Source organism: Pyxicephalus adspersus, chromosome 3 (assembly GCF_032062135.1).
Source record: "Pyxicephalus adspersus chromosome 3, UCB_Pads_2.0, whole genome shotgun sequence".
Taxonomy (NCBI): domain Eukaryota; kingdom Metazoa; phylum Chordata; class Amphibia; order Anura; family Pyxicephalidae; genus Pyxicephalus; species Pyxicephalus adspersus.
In genome coordinates, this window is record NC_092860.1 from 52794608 (window position 1) to 52818987 (window position 24380).

Genomic DNA, 24380 nt, shown 5'->3' on the forward strand with positions numbered 1-24380 from the left:
CTCCCAGTTCCAATCTGATAATTTGTCCCTGAGAAGATCGAAACCTTTTAGCCGATCTGTTGTGTTTTGTGCATGCAGTGGGGTACATGTATTGTGGACATTGTTGTAAAGTTGTTTAAGAGCTTGTCTGAGAACACAGTTGGCAATTGAATATTAATCACCTGCAAGTTCTGTGTAAGTCTCTATTACCATAAAAGCCTGTGACCCAAAGGTGTTTTTAGGTTTTAAAGTCAGGAAAGAGTGACTAAAGGGAAGGGTTTACCAAAAAGATCAATTCACTAAAGCATTACGGTTATTATTAATGTTCCCATTTTTCAATTAAGTAACAACTTACAAACATTACTGAACACTGGAGGGTGGTATGTGCCATAGTACAGCATACCTGCTGATTATGGAAGAATTTCACCACCTACTGCTGTAAGTTCATTTTTTACCCAAGGGTGTAAATATCTCAACAATAGTCTACACTTTTGTTCCTCAAATTCACAGTGATTTCATCTTCAAGCTATGATTGTAATTCACAGCACCTTCACATAAATTGAATATTTTGTCTATATTTCCAACAGTTACATCCAGCACCAATACTTGAGATGTCATTTATAAGATGATTTTGTATATTTAACTATTCACCTTGGTCTGTACTTTTTATATGATTTTTTCTTTGGAGTCAGGAAAGGGTATCTGAGGAAGCTCCTCACCCATGGGGTAGCTTTTTTCAGTATACAATAGAAGGGTAATGTCAGGCCTAACCTCCTCACATTAAACATTCACTGTGTACTTTTTTTATTCATTTTAGCCATCAAAAGGTTTCATCAAAATCAGATGTTACATATATTGGTATAAAACAGTAATCTTAATGCTGTCCACTTTTTTTGATAATATAACATAAATTTTTTATTTAGGCCCTTTATGTAAGCTTATTTTTCTTGTGATAAATGCTGCATACAGCAATTTTGTTTGTTAGTGCACATCAGAGAATGTTCTAATGTAATTTACTCTCTGTATATGCTGTAATCTTTACTTCTCCTTCCGGATCCCTGCTGAGGATTGAAATCAATGAAATACACCTTTCCTTGGAACACACAGCAACATCTCATGAAAATGAAAAAATGAATGTTCTTGATCATTTTCAGTTTACCTGCTGAGTTTGGCAGTCTGGTTTACTGCACTGTAAAAGGGTGAGCAGGGGGATCAGTGCTTGACTGTACCATTGCTTCTTTTTATTTCAGTTTGCATTACTTCTATTTTACAACATAAACATAAAAAACACTTTGGCAGTAAAAAACACTAAAGTGCCAGTAAACAATTAACCATTACAACACTTTGGACCCCTTTTCTAGTGGTATAGGAATCACTTTAGAAATCATGGCACAAGCTTTGGGAACCAGAGCCAGGTGGGACCCATGGAGGCCTGTATAATAATCCTAATAATATATACTTTGCCTCTTGGCCCTCATCCTTTTATTGACAGTAGTAACTTGCAAGCTGGTGGTGTGTTTTCTGATTCCCAAGTAGTAATACCAACCGTGTATAGTTCTAGTACTGCACAGTGGAGGTGGAACAGAGGGTTCTACACTGCTAACCAGGTTTTCAAACACACAGTGGCCATCTTCTGCACAAATGTGGACAGGGACTTTCAAATTTGGTGTCACGGAGGGCTACAGATGGAGATGCAATGAGGGCTATGAGAACTGAACAGTATGTCCCCTTCTCTGCCTCCCAACTTATTATTGTCTTTATATTTAACTGATCCACCTTACTTTGCATCCTTGTTTTGTATACAGATGAATTTGAACCTTATCTCCTATTCTTTAAACTTTTCCTTTTAAAGGATTATGTTCCTAGAAGTAAAACTGACGTGGCAAACTTATAGGAACAAAGGAGGAATTTTCACTAAAGTTCCACTTTTAAGTTAACTTTTGTAGGAACAGGTTTTGGGGGGGGGGGGGTATTAAGCATTGGGTAGCGCAGAAGTGTTATAGGATAATGTTTGGATGATAAAATGTGTGCTAAGGGTTTAGTGTCCATGAGGATAAAAAATAAGGGTGAAAGCAGTGCCAGGGGAATTTTCTTTAGCACTTAAAAGCAAAATGGCCATAGTACACCCCTCTTTAGGAGTAAACCACTTGAGTAGAACAGTTTGCAGGTCTTGTTTGCTTTGCTGCCATACTAATTCTCTAATTGCGGTACACTGATTCACTTAGCCACAACATCCTATTCTCAACTAAGGTTTTGAGGAACCCTAGGGTTTCCCCATAGCAATGTTTTCCTATTTAATTTTATATGAAAAAACCCTGGTAAAAGTTTCAGGTCTTCAGTAAACCCCTGCTATAATTATTATATCCACATTTCCCAGTACATGGAAAAAGTAAGGTGGCGGTAATTAAGAAGAATGAATATTACATTGCATTGAGAAGAATGGCATCCTTACAGCAGCCAAAAAGGATCATTGGTATCTGTTAAACTGACCTGAGAGGCACAAACAGCTAAGAAACATTTTGAAGAACCCTAGGCTTCCTTGGGAACCCTGGTTGAGAAACATTGCTTCAGAAGCTGCAATAGGGACTTTTCCTATTCATTATAGCAAGGGTTCCCTGATACCTGAAAATAATTTTAAATGTTCCTAAAGGGTAAAAAAAAAAATAAGGAGGGCTAAGATAGCAAGGGAAGCCAATATTACTAATGTGCATAGTTGTTTTGGTTCACTTTTTGATTCAAAAAGTACTGCATTTATTATTTCAACCAGCATTTGCAGAAGGAAGGGTTTAGGAGCAGTATCATTTATTCTTTTAATTTTTTTCCTTAATTTTTATAATGTATTTCCTTCATAAACCTTGTTGAATCAGTGCTGCTTTAGACCTGATAAACAGAGTGGCTCTTTTCAAAACTTGCAATGGAAAATAAACTGTAAGAGCAAATAAAAAACTCATTCAGTACTCTTTGCTCTGCTTTTTCTGCAAGTTTAATAATAGAGATACATTCACTTCACCTGCTTGTTTACGGTCATATCCTAGGCAATGTAAGTGCTTTTTTTCCTATTACATTAGTCATTTTTTCCTGCTGAGTATCTTGCTACTGTGTCCAACTTCTGGTTAATCTAAATTGTCACCTACCATTGCAGTACAACACGCTCTCATGGTGCAAGTAACTGTGTTAAAATTATGTAAATGCATATTTATTCCTTTAATAGGTAAACGATCTGTAGAAGCTTTCAGTGGAAATATTTAATTATTTAGTCCTCTACAGTCATGAAGGAATGATCCATTTCCCTGCTAACATCACCTAACACACGAAAAGCATTACAAGTTGCAGCAGGCATTCTAAACCTACCTAATTTCCTGACAGATGGACTACATGTATCATCAAGTCATCTTCAACTGATTTACCCTGTTTTTGGCCTAAGCCAACAAATAGCAAAAGACCTTTAGTAAATCCAGGTTTGCTGAATCACAAAAGTTAACCCATGATAGTCCATCTTCTCCAGGCTTGGAGAGCCTAATTAAATCAGGCTCCATGTGTGGATGTTGTCTAGGATGGGATACATTTACAAACACCCACTCCTCCATCCGGAAACTTGTTTAATATTGATATATATCCTGTTCTGTAGATGCTGGGCCATGTCTTACCTAGTAACATATCTACATGACCAAGAATAGCATATGCAGGACATAAGAATTTTGGAATATTACCAATAAGTTGTTAAAACTTTAGGAATAAATGCTAGATGTTATACATTTTTTAGCAAAGGTTCAAATATTACAGCCTATAATAATAGTCAAAAACCTATGATGTTGTGTTTACTAAACAGGAGGAATAAACAGTTTCAGGTAGAAAACTTCCCCATCACTGCCAACAAATATGCCTCATCATTATAAGCTTCTCCTTCTTGCCTTGGAATCTTAAAAATAAATCTAGCAGTTATGACATCACATGCATTAAATACATGTTATTTCTTGTTGAATCAAAGAATGATTACTGAACTGTGGGAGGGTATTGGGTTATAAAAGACTTTCTTCCTATGGTTCAGCTCTAAAGATGAACTCAAAACAGACAGCCAGATACACAAATGAAATACACATAATATATAAACAAGGATGTTTTGCTCTCAAAATGCCATTGTAAAAAGAATCACAGTTTTTTTATTCAGGTCACACACCAGTAAAGACTGTATTGATCTTTGGCTCTGGTTTGACAGATCTGAGACAAATGACTAAAGAACAGTTTGTTACACACTTTACATGATGACACAGTGTCATCTACTGGTGACCAACAAAAGCAAGTGAGCCATCATCACTAACTCAAAAGTACAAAATCCTTTAGCCCGTAAATAGATATACAGTTTGTATTTTCAGGTAAAATAGGTAGCTTGGTTTTTATTCTGAATGGTTTATATTGAATGTACTTTTAAGAGTTCTTTGACCTGCCAAAAGATTTGTATTTCTATCTGTCCAGTTCTGAGATTTAGACATCTTTGCGACAGAGAACAGACCTGTCTGACAGGGAAAGTTACCTGCTGCATTTTAAGAGACCCTGGCGCCTGTGTGTGAATGCACATAAAAATGCTTGCTTGCAGCATTTTCATTACCATAAATTATTTTTTAATTTACAATGGGCATTTGAACTTGTTAGCAATTTTTACCACTTCCGGAGATGTTAAATCCCCAGCACAGTTCTCTACCTTACACGTCATAGCCCTCTCCTCTCCTGGGTGCATTCCAATCACTGCCTGGAGTGCAAGCTCCTATACCTCCTACCACACTACATGACCTATTAGGTAGCTGCTGAGGAAGGAACAAAAAGAACACCTGAGCCTGCTTAGACTTCTGAAATCACAAAAGTTGGCAGTGTGCAGCAATAGTGTCAAGGATTTCTACACAAGACGTAATAGGTAAACTACATGCATATTATGTATCAAAAGCACATATCATTTATGGGAAGATTGTTATTTTAATGGATGTCCTGATGACAAGGTCTCTCTAATGAACTATTACAGGTCTTGTCCCCACCCCACCTTGAGAATGGACAATAAAATGGGAAGCAGCAATGGTGAGTCCACCTCCTTGCCACTCTCTCCTCCTATTAGAATGTTTCTAGCACTGCAGTACATCTTTCTGGGTCCTTGTGCTTCTCTGGGCTCACCTATACAGAGATTGCAAGAGGCTCATTCCAAGTCAAATCCATTTAATTATGTATTAATAAAACAAATACAGGGCCACAATAATGTGCACATTTTATAACTGCCTAAAGTTCAGCTTTAGTCAGCTCTGTGCTTTTGAAGACTGTTAAAGACTGTAAATGGCATTTGTTTCTGTAAAGAATTGGAAGAAAGTGAAGAGAAAAGGATACTTCAAATGATAAATGTATGCAAAGAAGACATTTCTAAGTGCACTAGAATGCGGATTAGTAATACAGGACCGTTGTTAGTTGTTGTACTGGTATTCTTTTACACAGCAAAGTGTATACTTAGAGCTAGATTTAAACATCAAGGCAGCACATTTTCTGAAGTACTAGTCTCTTTTCATCTGCAAAGCCACTTTATTGCCATAGGCCCACAGCTGCAGGAACCATCAAACAGCATGAACTGTTATTTCTCAGTAAACCATGACTAACATTACTGATGTTAACGCATGGCGCGTGTCCATTTGTTCTGCATAGGACTAAAGATGGCAAAAATGGAGCCAGATGCTCTATTAGCATACGCTGTAATGAGCAAGCATGAGCGAGCATACAAACGGCTGGAATTAAATAATAAAACAATGGTGTTGTACAGCACATGTGTAAATAAACCTGTATGACTTACTGCAATGCTGCATGTAACAGTCTGGAGCAATTCTGCAAATTTACATAATTGCTATTAATTACTAGAGTAAGCAAGCTGTGAAAGCAGCAGACAGTAAGAACGAGATGGCGACAACACAAAGAACGGGGCAAAGAATGTGAAGGGGGACAAAAACATATAGCGGTGATGAGAGCAGATGGCAGGGAGGATACTAGTCTGAAATAAAAAAGAAGATGGCCAAGAGCAGCCAGGACTTAGATATGTGCAAGTCCAACTGCTTTCAGGATAACAACCATTAAATGGAATTCTCTGTGTTTGATCATATCAAGAAAGCATTGCTGAAAAGAGAAGGGAAGTGCTTGTTTGTGGAAATGCTAGAAAATACAAGCTATGGCTTGGAAATTAGAGTCTAAGATAATGCAGAGCACAAGAGACTTGGAATGACATGAAGAATGGCTGAGATTGGAGACGGTAAATATACATGGCAGAGAATGTGAAGCTGATGGATTGGAAGCAATGAAAGAATCACATGTTCTTTATTTCAAAGAAAAGTATTTGTTAGATGAATGAATGATAATCCAATGTAGGAAATTGGAGGGGGGTGATCACAATATAATGAATTGAACAGTTGTAGATAAAATGTGAATGCTAATGAAATTGGGTGGGTGGAGGGCTGAGATTGGATGAATAAGAGGAATGGGATGTCATGTAACATAAACCAATCAATATGATAAGACAGAGCACGTGAATTGTAAAGCAAGTAGTTTCTAGGGGTAAAAGCAAAGAACATTTTTTTTAAAAATATTGAGCTAGAAAACGCCAGTAAGTTTCTTTTTTTTACTGTTGTCAAAGTCCCATTTGGGTAAATATATCTTTACCTCCCGCTATGATTGGAAGAGTCATTTTAAAAGCAGCAAAAACCGCTGTACACACCTGACATCCTCATCCCACTTGATTCAAAACTAAAAAAAAAAGGCAGACTTTCTACATTTTCTCTTTTTTTGCTCCCACACCATTGCCATCAGTTTGTTCTTCTGCATAACTACCAATCAATGGGCCCCCAAGCAAAACTTTGGACACTCTCCGGGAAGAAAAAACAGGAGACTTAGAAGAAAAGCAGAAATTGCTGGTACTGCTCCAACCTGCCTTGTATTTACCTGACTACACAAATATATTTAAAAAGTAAAAGTGCTGACCTTAATAAATAAATGAAGTGAAGTGAAGTGGCCTTTAAAAAATAAAAAAAAAAATACCAAAGGATGCAAAGAAGACCACAGAATCGCTACAATCATGTGTCTATATATTACAGAAAAAGTTTCCTTTATAGCAAATGTGAAATGAAATTGTCTGTGTTAAATGTAAGTATGCATTCATTTGCTTTCCTTTATTATATAAAAAGTACTATATGGTGGCTTACGCAATAAAGCCTATTTTATCGGTAAAAACATATTTAATACATTCCTAAATCACACATGATGACGAGATCAGATGTCACTTCCATGGCTGCTGGAGCTCTCCCACAAGAAAGAATCCCAAGAACCTGCTGAGGTCAGGGCTACGAATACTGAATAAGCTTTCATATCTCTGATTCCATAAGGACTAAGCCCCAAGATAGCCTCCAAGCTACCAATGTGAAATGTCTGCTTCTCTGAGACAGAGAATGACAGAATTCATTACACCCCCATTTTATACTGTCTCTGGAAAAGCATCAGGCTGGCAGTGAAGCATGGTGTGCCTCACTGAGAACTGGGATATCAAGACATCAAAAGAACTTTTAAAAGAATCTCTATAAAAGTAAGCAACCTTGTAAAATAGCTAAAAATTCTCATCTGCAATTCTATGTTCCCTAAACACTCGGCAGCTAGCATCAGAAGCCCCATCCAAGACGTCTTTATGAATGATGATGATATTGTAGAAATACTTTCTAAAAATACTTCAAGGAAATAATTTCATTCTTATTTACATACAAGACTTTTCACCTTCTTCGTCAAGGTGAAAACAAGGATGTTTATTTTTACACCAAAATATTCTTCCCTGTTGTCAAAAAAAAAAAAAAAATTATGAAAAATACTGCGAAACAATTTTCAGGTTGCAGCCTTGCAAAAAAAAAAATATTTGTTAAAAAATTTACATTTGGAAATCTTGTGGAGAAAAATATTAGTGCATAAATAAAGGAAGCCACAGATAATTATATCAAAAGTCGTAAGGGGTCTTTCAAGGTTTGTGTACATTAGGGTCTCAAATATTATCCTACAGGCAAATTAAATCTGGTTCCTTAAGGCAACCCAGACAGTTTACTTTCAGATATCAGGCACTCATTAGTGGTTAGCTAGCACCCATACAACATCATCTGCAGCTAATATTCTAATGTATCCCATAATAGCATGGATCAAACTAGCACCTACCAGTGACTTCCAGTGGCACAGTGTCTTGCTCATCTTCAATGCCAAAAACAATCTCACAGCGGTACATCCCTGAGTCACTGGCACGAGCATTGGACAGGACCAGTGTGGCATTGTAGCGGTTGTGGGGGTATCCAGGCAGAGAGACTCTTCCCTCGTAACCACGAGCTACTTTTACAACATTCTCACGGGCCACCAAAACAGCTATTTCTTTCTGTCCTTGATCGGGCTGAAGTTTGCTCCATTTAATACGTGGTGATTCTGGGGTACCATTTAAAGCTGGTGGGGTTTGGGATGAGTGTACCGTGAAAAGGCAAGGGAGGGCCACAGACTGGGCCAGTCCACATTGCACAAGGCCATGTTGATGTCCGTGGATTTGCAGAGGCTTTACATTCTCCTCACCATCTAGGAAGAAAGCATATATAGTATTATATTATATATGTTAATACACGAATGTGCTGAGTTGTAGGTTAATGAAAAAAAAATTATTCTGCATAGCCATAGGGTGCTAATTTACAAATGAGAAGTGCCATAGACCACACAATCATTTTTTTCTGTTTTGCATTTTAAATATATAGAACAGTCATCTAATATTCATTAATATCATACTGTGCTTATAATAAAAAACATAGTTTGACAGGTAATGACTTCAGATTTATGCATATTATCAATAGAAAGATACATTCCCTTTTATTCATTAGATTTTTGTTTTTTTTTTCAATCATGAAGGCTCAGTATTATTTGTGGGCATTACCTCCATGCCAACACAGCTTGTCCAGAAATGTCTACTTCTCCAGCTTGTAATGTCTTTCGGAAGCTTGTAAAAAACTATTCCCCCCACCAGCCATGTCCTGCCTGCGTTACATATAGATTTTCCATAGCATACATGTTGATTATGGCACACATTTACCTTCTTTATGCTCTGCAGTGATGACAGTTCCAGTTGCCACCATCTTCTCTACCAAGGTTTCTGGGTCCACTGCAGGCATTCCCCAGCCATTGCGAAGCCACAGGCATCTGGGTCCGTTCTCAGCTCTACACTATATGGTACACATGTTGTGCAAAAAACAGGCCACCAGAAGCAAGAAAAAATCTATTCGGCATGACTCTTCTGGCAAAAACCTCCACCTCCTGATATTTTTTGGTTTTTTGGGGATTGGTTCCACTTTAAACTTTAGCTTTACATGAAAAAAATAATATGTTGCGTACCATGTTGAAAAGGGACATCAACAAGTCTTTTCTGAATTGCGTAGACTTAATAATCAAGTGATCTTAGTGATCAAATAGCCTATTTGTTCCTTGTTGATAACTCCCCTAAGCTAACAAGACCTAGAAAATCTAAGTACCCTAGTTGGCCAGGTTAGCCCCAGTGCTCTGTGAGCTCTATACTTGTAAAAGCACACTGGATCATGTCAGTGCCTATACAAACTGATCGGAAGACAGAACTCATCAATTTACACTGCAAGATGTTAGGTTTAAATATGACGTGCCATCCAATTGTGAGAATGACATTTTTGCCCTTTTGTCATAGTCCAAACTGACACTTCTCTGACACCTTTATTCTTAGTGATCACACCCTCTACAGTCTAGCAGACACAAGTCCACGAGGTCTGTGCAAAGCTAACAATGTCAGGTCTGGAGCATGCCACACAACACTAATGCAGGCTGCTCCTGATCACAGCTGAGATTAGAACCAATTTAGGACCTGTCAAAGAAGGTAGCCATCCTGCAAGGATTTATCATCCCGCCTGCCAGCGATAAGAATGATCAGGGCCAGCTGTGTCCTAAAGCTTAGGGAGGGGAGCAGAGAACAGGCATATATATCTGTACTGAGCAAGGCTTTGTGTGTGAATGTCACCGTTCTGGGCCTAGCTATTGTTCCAGGCTATGAATATACTCAGCGCCGGAGCATAAGTATCAGAGGGATCCCCAGAGGCTCATTCTCACCATCAGGAAATGTGGAGAATTGCTTACATTACAGTTCTTTGTTTAACTCTCTCGCTCTCTTTCTATTGCATGTTTTCACCTGCTATCATCCCTTCTCTCTGCGGATCATTTGCTCGTGTCATGTTCTTCTGTTTTCACCTTATCACCTCATGTTCTTATATCTGCAGTGTGTCTTACACATTTCTTCCTTTGGAGTGCTGATATTTATCGGTTCATGTTTAAAATAGACTGGGATGCAGGGAAAGAAAAGACTGTGTGCTGACTGTCCATAAAGTAACAAGGTAGCCCATATATTTTTAGATTGTGCTGCCTTGCACATTGTCCACTAATGATGCCAAGCAATTATTATGTAATATTCACACAGCAGCTAAAACTTTTAACAGGCTGGTCTAAATATAACTTTGTCACATTGTTCTGGGACACTAAATGCCATTGTGGATTTGTTCTGGGGACACCAATATTAGGTCTGAACTGAAAAGTTCAAAAAGCTTTCATTTTAATTTAGGTTGCTGTTAATGAAACACATCTCTTTAGGGCATGGTAAGTGTGTTAACAAGAGTAAAAGCAAAAAAAGGTAAAATACTATTAAAAGTTAAAATCCCAACAGAATAAGAAAATAAGATCCACACTAATGCAGCTCTGTATTCATTTGACTGAAACTTCATAGCTGGATACTCTGTATTCAACAAGGAGAACTACACATTAAAAACTAGGACTGGACTCTAGAAACAAATGTATTCTTCTTTTTTCTCCCTCCCTTTACTATGGCTTGTTCCAGCAGACCTTTCACTTTTGCGAGTATTGTGTTTGTGCTCTACCAATTTGTTATGCTTCTCCTTTAAATATTCAGTAAGAACATTGGGATTTAAAATTAAATGTATTGTTCCATGGTATGGGAACCCAATTTAAAAAAATGTCAAAACTTCGAATTTGAACAATTTCAGCAATACCATGTTATCTCCATTTTTTGCTGCTGCTGAGATGGCACGTTAAAAATACAACTTTTCCCAGTAATTGTAAATGATTTTTCACAGATAGATTTAGTCTGGGCCCCTGATGAGACTGTTTCCATAACTGAGCAGCTGATGATCAGATTCTCTACAGCTGGTAATTACAATCTGTATATGTGATCTCCTCTTGTCATAATACAGCCAAAAACTGACTTCCATTAGATATATTAACTCTCTGATTTCTGGGAAAAATGGTAATAACATTTTTTTGCACTTTTCATAGTTGGTCCTTTTATAGTTTGCACAGGTTGGTTATAGGGATTATAGTTGGGTGTGAAAGGAGAATAAACTTAAAAAGTGTGTGGTGGTAAATAATAAATTCCCCAAAACTGGCCTTGTAATATTTAAGTATAGGTAAACCCAAAAACTAAAATCTCATACAAGATTTAACATGTTACTCTAATTACAGAAGTATATTTTAAATCTGGAACTTCCATTGAAAATATAGCTAGTGATCCCAACATAAAGATCTTTCGGACTTTACAGGTACTTGTTATAGGGTAACAATGCTCTCTCAGTGTACTCCAGCACTGTCAACCGGTTACATGAGCTTCAAATGGAAACTACAAGAGGCAATTTCCACAAACCTTGTGCAGGATTGACCTGAGAAATGTCATGCATGTAGAAATAAAAATGGCCTAAATAGGCTACAGGATGGATTTATTAAAGGATGGAATTTAAAGGTGGAAACAGTATTTTTATTTAAAATACTCATAGCAAATGTATTTGATATATATTGCTTATAGCTAATTCTAATGTAATAGTATTTAGTAAGGTTAGTTACTTTATATTTACTGTACTGTACTGTAAGTGTCATCACTGTATACATGGTAACTTATTGCACTAAAATTGCCTATGTTGGTATTTGTACATTATAGTTCTACAGAAGTTGTCTTGTTTTCATACAATATTTCCATGGTTTGGCATATCAAAACAGCTTCATGGGTGACAGGGAAAAAGGGCAATTGTGTGCAACCATCCAGAGTAAAAAGCTATTACCATTGTTCATTTTGCTTTTTTATTATTTAAACGTAAATCACTGAAATGGCCATAAAACAAATATAAAACAGAATGCTTTGAATTTAAGCATACATTTCATTATTGGAAAATCTTGCTGCCTCGTGGTAGGATATAGGAGCACCATAGTATCCTGCTGTTCAGTTGTACATCACACAGCTGCCCCAGGATATGGCAATGCTGAAACCCACCCTCCTGGCACCAGCAATCATTTCTTTTTTCATTGTCTTTTAGATCACCCTCTGCATGCACCATGGTATTTCATTCCCATTTGAATGGAGAATGCTGTTTATTCCATAAACAAGAATTTCTATTCCCCCACTACTAAAATTTCTCCCAGAAAGGACCAAACTTCTCTTTTTGAAAGATAAGAGTTGTGTGCATCCTGCAGAGCTGTCTCAGCTGTGCATAGGCATGACTGAGTGATCAATCTCGTCTCGTTCCAGCTAGAGCAATCAAATTCTAATATTTCTACATGAAGCATTTGGTAAAGACCTGGCTCTTGGTTTTTGTCATAGGAAGACAAAAATCAAGCCAATATAATAAAAATATATATATATATATATATATATATATATATATATATATATGTACATTTCAGTACAAGTATATGTATTGCCTAAACTCTTTTTTAAAGGAATGAACACATGGTAAAAAAAAAAATAACTGTAAAGGTAGTGTGTTTCTTGTATCAGGTATTCTTCTGCCAAGTACACTAGACTGTAAGCGAGACATTTGGTGATACAACTGTAAAGCTTTGCATAAAATATTGGGGCTATATAAATACATAATAATCATAATAATGACTGTTAGCAGATAGCAAAATAATTTACATGAGGTTTAGTAAGGTCACACAACAATCTAAAGTATTTAAAATATGGTTACTGTAGACAGCCTGATTAGAATACCCTACTCTTGGATCAAATATAAAAAAATGCAATCTTTAAAATGCAAGTAATCATTTTCTAAGTTGACATATTCTGAATACCAAATGAATACAACCAAATGGAAATTTGTAGCACCTCTTACATGCTGATGGGCAGGGGATGAAGAGCTCTCATTGCTTATTAAACAGACATTGAATTACAAATAGATTCATTTATTGTATTAGAGAATCAATGCACATTCAAATGATATCAAATCAAATATATTTGAATTTGAACTGACTAATTTGCTTATATTTTTCTATAATTATTTCTCAATCAGTTTCTAATGCATTTTCCAATAAATCCTCTTTAGCTAATTCTCTGAGCAATTCTGCTTGACTGCTTTTTTAAACGGTTCCCAAGATCATCTGCTATCATTATTTTCTTCCTTTGTTTTATTCTTTGTCTCTTAACTGATCTTCATTTAAATATATGAAGCTGGTTTTGTCTCTCTAAATGTCCTGGTCTCATCCTTTCATTTTCCTCTACAACCAAGCATTTGCTGCAATATTCAACAGTAAAACACATTGTTAGTCTAATCAATTTTTACCTTTTATGTTACATCACCTTGTTATTTCTATTCATTATTACCCACTACTCAATTTTCATTCAAAAGTCTGCAGCTTCTCTACTCCTAATGCTTACTGTGACTCTGCACTACTCCTTTTTATACTAATTATCTGTATGAATACTTTTAAAATGTTGAAACTGGTGAATTTTTTTTTTATGCATTTGCCAAAAGTAGGTCACTAACATAATGACTTCCGTTTTAAGTAACGTGATATAGAATTGTTGAGGTGGAAATAGGTTGGAATTAAATCAATACATGGAGTATTCAACGGCTTATAGCAACTTCTCTTTGGTCTTTTTTTGTGTTATTCTTCAACCACTTTTCTATAATTCAAAACTCTTAATATTTCTTTCATCTGCTAAGCAACAACTTCTGTATAACTCAACCCATTATCTGGTTTCTGTCTCTTTTAAAGGGTTGTAATTAGGGATGATTGGAGGTTTTTTTTTATAAAGTTGCTTTGCCTTCCCAGGTGTTCTTTAGTGGGTTTTCCCTCATTACGACAACTAGAACTTCATCGCCTTGTCCTTGGACTTCAATATTAAGACCCAATAAGTTCCTCCTGGTGTGGGAGAATCTACCTCTAAAGTTACATTTCGACATTCTGACATTCCCTGGTCACTTGGACCACAAGGGAATGTTTGAGGGAATGTCTGATTTTCTGTTTAATATGCCCTCTTCCTCCAACAACTGCAGTTAGCTTTTTTTACCAAGCAGCATCTAAGACCATAAAATGCTCCTACAAAGGTTGTTTTCTCTTTTAAATAAATAAAAAAAAAAACTTTATTGGAACAAGCAATCACATCTGTGAATAATCACATCTGTTTTGTTCTTGGAATAGTTTGTAAAATGTTCTGCACAGGTCAATGACAGATGATGTCAAGAGAGGACCTGACCATTCTCTTTGTATTGTTTTCTGAGACAATTATCTAAGTTATTTATAACAGACAACAGCTTGGACAAGGGCACCCCCATTTAACTTCAAGTGTACAGTCGGTATTGACAAACCTTATTTTTAGCTTTTAAATAAAATATAAAAGTAATAACCTAACTGTAACTACTTTTCACTGTTCAAACTGTATGCTGCTGGGGAGAGCACAGCACTGTACAAAGTTCATAGTCATGTCACTAGCTGTCCCTCAAAAAGGCTCACAATCTAATGCCCCTACCATAGTCACATGTCTTTATTACAGCTTAAACTCAATTTTTTGGGGGGAAGCCAAGTAACCTAACTGCATGTTTTTGGAATGTGAGAGGAAACCCAAGAACACACAGGGAGAACCTGCAAACTCCATGCAGACAGTGTCCTGGCTGAGATTTGAACCTGGGACCCAGCGCTCTAAAGACCAGAGTGCTAGGTACTGAGCCACCATGCTCGGGGTGTGGTTTGAGGGGTCCATATTAGTACTGTATGTAAGGAATCAGGCACAAGTACACATATGTAAAACACTGCATAAAGACAGACAAGGTAGATAAAAAAAACATGCTATGCAATCTTACCTGCAGTATTTGTGCTTCTGCTATGAATCATGAATATCCAGAGTCCCAAAATAATTATCCTTTATAAAAAAAATAAATATGAATTATTTTAAATTTATTCTCCACATGTTTCACTTAAAACATCCACAGTTTTCCAATTCAATTAGTAGTACTAACTTTTAGGATAGGAACATTGATTGTTGTTAAGTGACTATAAAATTAATGAAGGCTGCAGGCCAAAAAAGTGGATAATTACCTTGTAAAATAAATATACCAGTTTAGACAAATTGCTCACTCACCTACAGCAATGCTGAAGTTGTTAGATGTATTGCAGCTATTTGAGGGAATGTGTAACAAGTAAGTTTTGACCATGTAAATTGGAGAGAAAACATGTGAATCCCTTCTATTCCAGGCTTAGGAATTTTATAAAAATGTACCTGTCTGTAACTGAAGTGATGGTTGATGTTCTGTTTAGAGGACGTGTAAGTTCCTTTTTAATTGTGTTATGAGATGCTGACAAGTACATTTTAATACTTTTTTAACCACTAAGACCTAGCTAGTGCACTCAGACAGATCAACTACTAATTTTGTGCTTGAGTGACTGATCTGCACAGTAATCAATCCATCAGAAGTCCCAATATACCGCACAAAAAATGGTCAGAAGTACTCAATCGTTTATTCCAGGGGTGTCAAACTCTGGCCCGCGAGCAATTCTGGCCCACAATGTCCTTTTTTTTGGCCCCCAAAGGAATCCTAAATATGAGTTGCAGCTGGCCTGCCACTGCATTGAAATAGCATCGCTATTACAATTCCCGACATCACTCGTGTCTATAGACTAACGGTCTCTCTGCCTATGCCTGGCCCCGCATTGGACTGTTTTTTAGACGCAAGTAATGCTGGGAATTGCAGTAGCTCCATCACTCGCGCCGATAGACCAGCAGCCTCTCTGCCTATGGGTGGCCCCGCATTGGACTGTTTTATAGATGCAGGGAATTGTAGTAGCGCTGCTATTTCAGTTTCAAGTTTGGCCCACGACTTTGTCTACGTTTTTAATTTTGGCCCATTGTGTATTTGAGTTTGACACCCCTTGGTTTAGGCGAATAAATCTTGTGCACTTTATTCCATTATTTAGCAACACAGCCAAGCTATTGACAACTTATGAGCACCCATAAAAATCTCTGACAATTCTCTTTAGATGCACTTCTGATCCAATCTGCCCATGAGGACTAGCCTATAAGGACCCTGCCCTGCATTGTTTATAGACAGGATAAACCCCATTTTCTGATCCAAAGTCTAGGTTGCATCTGCAGCCTAAATCAACTGTAATTTCTTTCAATAGAATATAAATTTCAATAGGGCATGCAATTTTTGACCTGGTTCTAAAATCTACTGCTTGCAAGGTTGGCACATCTTCAGCAAAGAATATATATATACATATAATATATAGTATATGATATATGAAGGAACTATATCAGTGACAACAACCCTACAAAGAAGCCTTCATTTTTATAGTACTGGTTTTCATGCAAATGGTCATTACAGGCTCAAGTATAGTTTCTCCCATCAATGCACTGAATCATTCTAAAAACACTGATTCATGAGATGAGCTATCTACCACTCTATGTATGCTATATGAATAGGCTCTGTATTATCTTACAATTGATTTAGTTAGCTGGGAATACTAATACTAGTAAAACATAACAACCACAAAAACCTAGGGAAAGTTCCAAAACATAGATCAAAGGAAATTTTTATTAAATGGAACATGTATAAACCTGAGGATTACAACCAGAAATAATAAGGGTCCTCTCCTCCTGTATCACTGTCTGTATTAGTCTGTCATTTTCAATCCCTATTTAATGTACAGCGCTGTGTAATATGTTGGCGCTATATAAATCCTGTTTAATAATAATAATAATAATAATAATAATAATAAGGTGCAAAGTATAGTACATCTAAAGTAGCCAATCAAGTTTCCATTTGGAATAAAAGACCGGAGTGGTAGTTTTGTGTTATTGTGCCTAGCACAGTGCTTTTTGCCTTGCTGAAAATCACTGGAATTATGGCTTTCAGACTGCCCTTTGATCTTTGTGCTTCCCCCCTCATTATAAACCACCAATTTGCAGTGGGTAAAAGATGTAGTATGGCAAAGAATAGAATGGATCATGAACTCTCAGTAATAATAAAAAGACATCTCATAACAAAAGAAAATGAGGATAAATATAAGCTCATACCAGCAACAGGAAATGCTGCTATGAGACTACTAAAAATAAATTCATCACGTTCTATAAAACAATGTAGGTTTCCAGCATGTTTATTTTTTGTGAGTTTATTTGACCCTCCAGTAGTTGTAAGCCTAAATAAGCCGTGTGAATTTTTAGTAACTGCAACATGAAATGTGTTAAATGATCTAGTCCATGGCCAACTGCAATAGGTTTTATGATTTCCAATGAAATTCCACATTGAAAGGAATAACTGATCTCCAATGATCTGCTAACTAAAATCGACTGGCCATTTTATTTTTAATGAATTGCCAGAAAGAATTACCCAATATTAATTTATCAGTTGGAGACAGGAGGTACCTCTGGGCAATAAGAAGGAACAAAAAAAGCGGAGGTTTCCATGACTTATTATGTGCCAAAATTTCTGTACTGGATATACTTTTAAATAACAAAATAACGTACTATATGACAGTGACACACACTAAATAGTCATGCATGCACATATGCATTTGCTCAAATAACCTATCAATAGGATTATAAATCTGGATTGCAGGAAACAATTATCTGGGAAAGGTACACAAATATAGGGAATTTTATTTTTATGGAGAATAAGTGTGCAGTATGATGTGACACAAAGCTGCCATTCCCAATGCTTTATATTCCAATTAGTGGGGCGTTTTTTTTATTTAAATAAATCAAGCAATGTACATGAAGACCTTAAGAATAAAGGTTTTAAAGTGTGCCCTAAAACAACTGCACATGAACCATATAAACAATTCCCTTATTAGGAACCCTTGCATACTAATTTACCAACTTGCCAGAGTATTTGTCAAAAGTGTACAATTAGGGAAAGGAGGGTTTTCCTCCAATTCAGGGCCAGGGGACACTGTCCATTATATTGCATTAGAGCTTTGGAGAACATAATGGAATGTGAAGAAATCTTGTATGCAATAAGCTGTATATACTGTAATGAACTATTTTTTCCAGATGTACAGTGAGCCACTACCCTGATTCCACGTTTTATATTCCCTTTTTCTAGATTTAAAATTTTGAGTAAAAACCCTTTATTTTATGTATTTGTGATCAATATATGTAAATACTTTTTGTTTTAAGAGGGCATGGTGTACTTGATGGAATTTTGATATGCATGAATATCAAAGTGAGGTATTAAAAATCTATATACATAGAGAGGTACCCCCTATAAAATGGGTTCCAATAGCCCTCCAGTGACCTTGATCTTTGGGTCCCAAATAGGAAAAAAGTAACAGCGTATGTTCAGCTTCAGCCCGTCAGGTGAGTTAAATGATTGAACAGAAACAATATCTATCTAACCTGTGTATCTCATGGGAGTAGAGGTTGTGTACATCCAAGTCTTAGCCTCACCTTTTTTCTAACCTCTGATTAAACAGCAGTCACATCAGAATTTATTATATACATATAGGTATGCTGAAAGGCATGATATGACAGCAAATAAATGTTTCTCTGTTCGTAAGATTAATTATGGTTTTGCTGATCTCATAACAATTTATCAACTCTTACACACACAGTACAGTAGGGGAGGCAGAACAAAAATTGTTATACTGACAGCACTATGCCCATCTGTGTAAAAAATCAATACGACAAAAGTAAAAAGAAATATGAGGCAGGAGGGAAGTGTACTTGCAGAGAGCTATGTGTGTATGTGGGCGGTCAGTACAAGGATAGGAAAGAGAAAACTGCAGAGCTCTGACTGCAAAAACCTGATAGAGCTTCAGAATAGAACACTGCTATTTTGTATGTGGTCAGTATTGAAGAATAAAGACATGAGCAGAAAGGAACAGCATGCTGTTTAATGTATAGGCACTGACTGGCGTAGCTTGATAATAAAGTAAAACCTCTTCTTTTTAATTTAATTTTAGAAAAAGGGAAGTAAGGTCAGATTCCCTACTGGGATTTTACTGGTGCCTGTGATTCTAACAGGTAGATTCTTCCCTATTAGGGGTCTTAATAGAATTGTTCATTCTTGCAAAAAATGGGAATCAGACTTAAGGATAGAATTTTCTGATGAGGACTGGGAAAACATTAACATACTTACTGCCAAAGGCTCACAAAATGTGAACATTCAAGAAAATAATTTTAAAATTCGCACAAGATGGTACAGAATGCCCTTAGATTTACACAAATTTCATCCTCAAAGTGATCCTCAATGTTGGAGATGCAAATCAGAAGTAGGCTCTTTTTTTCATATGTGGTGGGACTGTCCTATGATCCGTCCCTTCAGGGACAACATTATCCAATTAATACCAAAAATTACTGGAGAATATAATATTATTTTTCGAGCTCAAATTCTACTTCATCATACCCAGTCCACACCACAAAAATACAAAAAACACTGCTTTTTTACATATTGAATATGCCCAAACTATTGATTCCCAGAATTTGGAAGTCAACAGCTAGTCCAACTATAAAAGATTGGTTTACACAAATTGATCACATTGCTGAAATGGAGGAATTGATTCACTCATCCCGAGACACAATTACAAAATATTACACAACATGGTGGGATTTTCATGCATCCCAGGAATACAGGAATGTATTCAATATTGAGCTCTGATCTCTCACATTGAGTTTGGTAGGAGAGAGTCCAATATGAAACAGGAAAGAGGTACATATGTTCAATAAAGAATATTTTTTTTCATAAATTAAGTTTGTATTACTTTAGTTTCTGATGACCGTCAGTTTTGGTTGCTGATAAAAGGGGTTTCCAGACCATTGCACGAAGTGTAGGGTCCGGAGTCACTTATGTTACACAAAAATAAATGTTTAGTTCTTACTGTATTAATCAATGTGTATATAGTTTGCACAAATGTAAATGAAAATGTATGTTGTATATTTATATTTGTAAACTCAATAAAGCTTTATTTTGGGGAAAAAATAATAGTTTTTGAGTCTTGGCAATGAAATTAGCTAAATAATTCCCCTCTTCAATGTGCGTTCACCATATATTCAGTCCTACTGAGAATCCATCAGAAAGAGGTAATGCCCTTTGTATTCAATCTTAGGCATTTCAAGGATTTTTGCTTCCTTTTATTTTAAAAGTGTATTGTCACTGCAAATATTTAAGTAGTTTTACATCTCAAAACTACTTACAAAAAAAATGTGAATATTGAACTGAACAGGTCCATTTATTACCCTTTATTTGACAGGAGGTGGATGGCTATGTTGCCCTGCATTTTTTTTGCAAAGGAAAGTAAAATCCTAGCAGTGAAAGTCTATTACAGCTCCCAGACACCTAGTATTTGACAGTAATCATTGTGGTCAATTGTGGTTAGTTTGAAACCAGCCTTAAAATTGAAGGAGTTAGTGCAAGTTCACACCTGAATCTACATTGTGTGATTCCACATGGCTCCCTATGGCTGGCTTAAAGAACCAATGTCTGCACATGTGACAGTTCGCAGTAGTGAGCGGTACTATTTATTCTCTATGGGGCTGCTACATGTAGCGCCTCCCTGAGGCGCAGCGGTTTCTAGCATGAGGAAGTGGTAAACACTGCCAGTGTGAAGTCTTAAAGAAATTCTTCCTCTCCATAGTTACTTGGTAAAAATGATACAATAAATGCATGTAACATTGTTAATTTGAAGAAGATACCGAGTACCTGAACACCTATTTGTTACAGATTCTTTTTATAAAGACATCTTAACATTTTTTCAAGATGATTTGGACAATGTCCAATTTCTGTTTCTTGCCTACTAAAAGCATTCCATTTTTTCTAGGTATAGCATTGAGAGCTGCAACTATCATTCATCACAGCAACTGTCAATATTCTGACTAATTAGCTTCCCTGCAGTATTTAAATGCACCTTTATCTGAACATGGATAGAAAACTAGAATTAAAATAGACACTACTTAAAATAGACCCAATTTTCTGCCACCGTTGGGAAATGTATTTTAGGCTCCTGCTTTCTGAAAGTACATCAGTTTTATCTTATCTGTTTATAGCATATGTTGAGCCGTATTTAATTAATTATTTCCACAGTCTATGATATTACTTAATTAATAGTGACACTTGCATAGTGCTAATGGCACAAGGTACCTCCTAGGAGCTATAGTGATGGACAAATGTTTCATTAATAGCAGTGGCTATGAGATATGAATGAACACGACACATACAAACACTCACACTAGTAATCATTGTCACTGCTGACCTGTTAGACCCACCTTCCCTTTTTCTGGACTTCAATGACTTGAATTACTAAGTATCCGTAAATGTGCAGTATAGGGATTTTTCCTTTTTTAAAAAAAAAAATACACCCGGAAAATGGGACTTTATAAGCCAACAACATAAACATTACACCTTACAACACAGTTGGTTGTTGATGACTATGTGATATATATTTATTAGTCATTTATGTATGTATTGGTACATGCTGTGACTACACCACTGCCACGTGATGTATGTTTGCCCCACAGTGTGGAGATAATGTTTATTGCTGTTAGTTTAACCCATATGTGCCTCCATAAATATACAGTATGTGACTCTGTGTAGTCGTATGTGGGTTTATCCCCATGTTTCTACACAGGGATTAATCCCAATGTGTCCACAGTGCATAACTTCATTTTTATCCTCTATTCTAGGAAAATGGTAACAACCATTATTAGGTTTTATTATCTGGGAAACATAAATATAAACATAGTATCACTAAAAAGGGTTACTGCTCTTTAACTAGTAATCAGCTTCAATAAACTATTCTGAAAACCTGGAATCTGTTTGGTGGCTGTAGGTGAGATTTACTAATGCTAATGGTAATATGCTGGAGAATTGCTGATTGGATGGCAAAATTTGCTATATGCAACATTAATATACTGAGCAGGACTCCTACCTTTTCCAGGGCACTATTTGACAGAATGGCTTGCTGTGCATTGCCCCCCCCATCATATTTGCCCAGGAGACAATGTTATTTAAATCATTGCCATATGAAGGTGCACAGATTTAGCTTTAATACCACATAGTGGTAGTGTGAATGCAGCACCTGGTAATCTGCCAACTATGTAGTGTATTAGTGTTATATAAACAAAGTTTCTCAGTTGAATGTTTTATTAAGAAACATAGGATTACTATATTTTAGTAGTAAGAATAAACCTGTATATAATTGAATCATGGCCAGAAATAAGATAAATCAGTGGTCTCCTTTTAAATCTGTATTTTCTGCTTGCCCATTCAATGATAGCTTGATTCCTTGTAAATGCACGTCTGTCTGTAACTTTGAAAGCTTGAAGCTTCAGCAAACAGCTATTAGACATGTACGGCCACTAGCGCAAGGTGCACACAGTATTCATTTTCCTGAATGGTTCACAAAAATTAATGAAGGCTGCCTATATTCCATTCCTTTTTTTGTAACATCTGTTATTTTATTACTTTTTAAGAAATGCTTTAGACTCAGGTATCTAGAATCAAGAATCAGACTCATTTGGACACTTAATATTGTAATTTGAAGAATGCTTGTTCCAGGTCCCTGTGTGATCTTATCTGATGAAATAGTCAGGTAGCTAGCATTGCCAGAAGGAAACAAGTGATATATATATGTATATATATATATATATATATATACTATATATATAGTATATGGACTGACTTTTTGTAATGTTGAAGATATAGCTTATGCAAGCTGCTGTTTCACTTCTGGCCAGGCCCAACCAGTGCCAAATTATTTTGAAAAAGCTCTGTAGAAGGGGTTTTTTTAGCCAAAATTTGATTTACTGATATGTGTATTTGTATTTTTTTTACAGACAGGAAGGTGGGTGGCCACATGCTTGCTGACCAGGCACCCCACCATAGGGGTGTTTGATTAGCAAGTGGTCCCCTGTGTCTTTTTGTCATTTACGAAAAACAATACAAAATCCCCTTCAAAATTTTCAACTGGCATGCAGTTATGTACTATAGCATATGTACTTAATTGTATTTAAATTAAAAAAATACCCATGCAACGGGAGCACTTTACTTTTATAGCTCCCAATGCTGTGTTTAGAAATTAGAAACCATCGGAGCTACACATGCTCAACACTTGCTGAATTTTAGGACTGGGATAAACATGACAACGTGGATTGAGCAGCACTGGTTTCATGATTAAGTCATCAATGACGATTGTTTTAAATCAAAGAAAACAATAAAACAAACAATGGTATTAGACATGCGTGCTCACAAAACTGCAGTCATTCTGCAAACTGTCCAGCAAACCCAGAGTGTGCCAAATCCTGCTAATAAAACTAAAATGTTAAACATACATGTCTTTTACCAACTTGATTTAGCATTTAGGAAAACTGAGACCTCAGGGCAAGTGAAAATATTCTACACCCGTCATCTATACTGGTAAAGTTTTAATGTTTTGGGAGTACTCTTGCTTCACAGATAAAATAATGCATGCTTAGACATATATCATTGGCTGGTTTTCACAAGTTTATCGATATTGATGGTTTTGCATGCTAATGCTAAAATAGCAGTATGCTATTACACTATTCCTATATTAAATCCACCCCACTAATACAAAAGGGTTGCTTGTTCACTTTTTGGTCTTGGTTCAGATTTTTTAAAATTTAAAATTTAAAGTGAAGGTCATGAATCCAATTCCATGGGAGCAGGCACGTCTATGTAATATTCTAGTATGAAAGAGTGTGCACCCTAAAATGGCCAAGATACAGAGTCTTAGCAAACCTCAGAACTTCTGCAGGGCATTACAAAAGGAATGATGGGGTTTACCGGTGAATATGCCAGACCATGACTTTCATACACACTAGTGCAGGTAGTCATAGAGTTATATAAATGACAGCGGACAATCTAGACTATAAGTAGTAAACAGAAACATAGAAGCACAAAGGCTCAGAAACATTTGGTCACTGGATCACTAAGTCTCTGAAGCACTCGTTGCTACACCCTAAATTTTTGCACTATTTAGAAGAGCTGTCTTCTGGATTGCTATATGCTAAATGTGTCAGGGTCCACCACTTCTTCTGTTCAGATGAGTCTTCTCATCCCTTGAAGTCCTGGATTTAA

At 36.4% G+C, this 24380-nt stretch overlaps 1 protein-coding gene across 2 annotated transcripts in view; it reads right to left on the minus strand.

Annotated features, from left to right (window-relative positions):
- The window catches only part of NCAN (neurocan), a 114237-nt gene that overhangs the window by 55657 nt on the left and 34200 nt on the right, over nucleotides 1-24380 (minus strand). For both annotated transcript variants that reach the window (XM_072404608.1, XM_072404607.1), the window contains exons 2-3: nucleotides 15153-15211; nucleotides 8185-8586 (exon numbers count right to left, since the gene is read on the minus strand). In XM_072404608.1, coding sequence (XP_072260709.1) covers nucleotides 8185-8586; nucleotides 15153-15211 — 461 coding nt within the window. The remainder of the gene's footprint in view (nucleotides 1-8184; nucleotides 8587-15152; nucleotides 15212-24380) is intronic.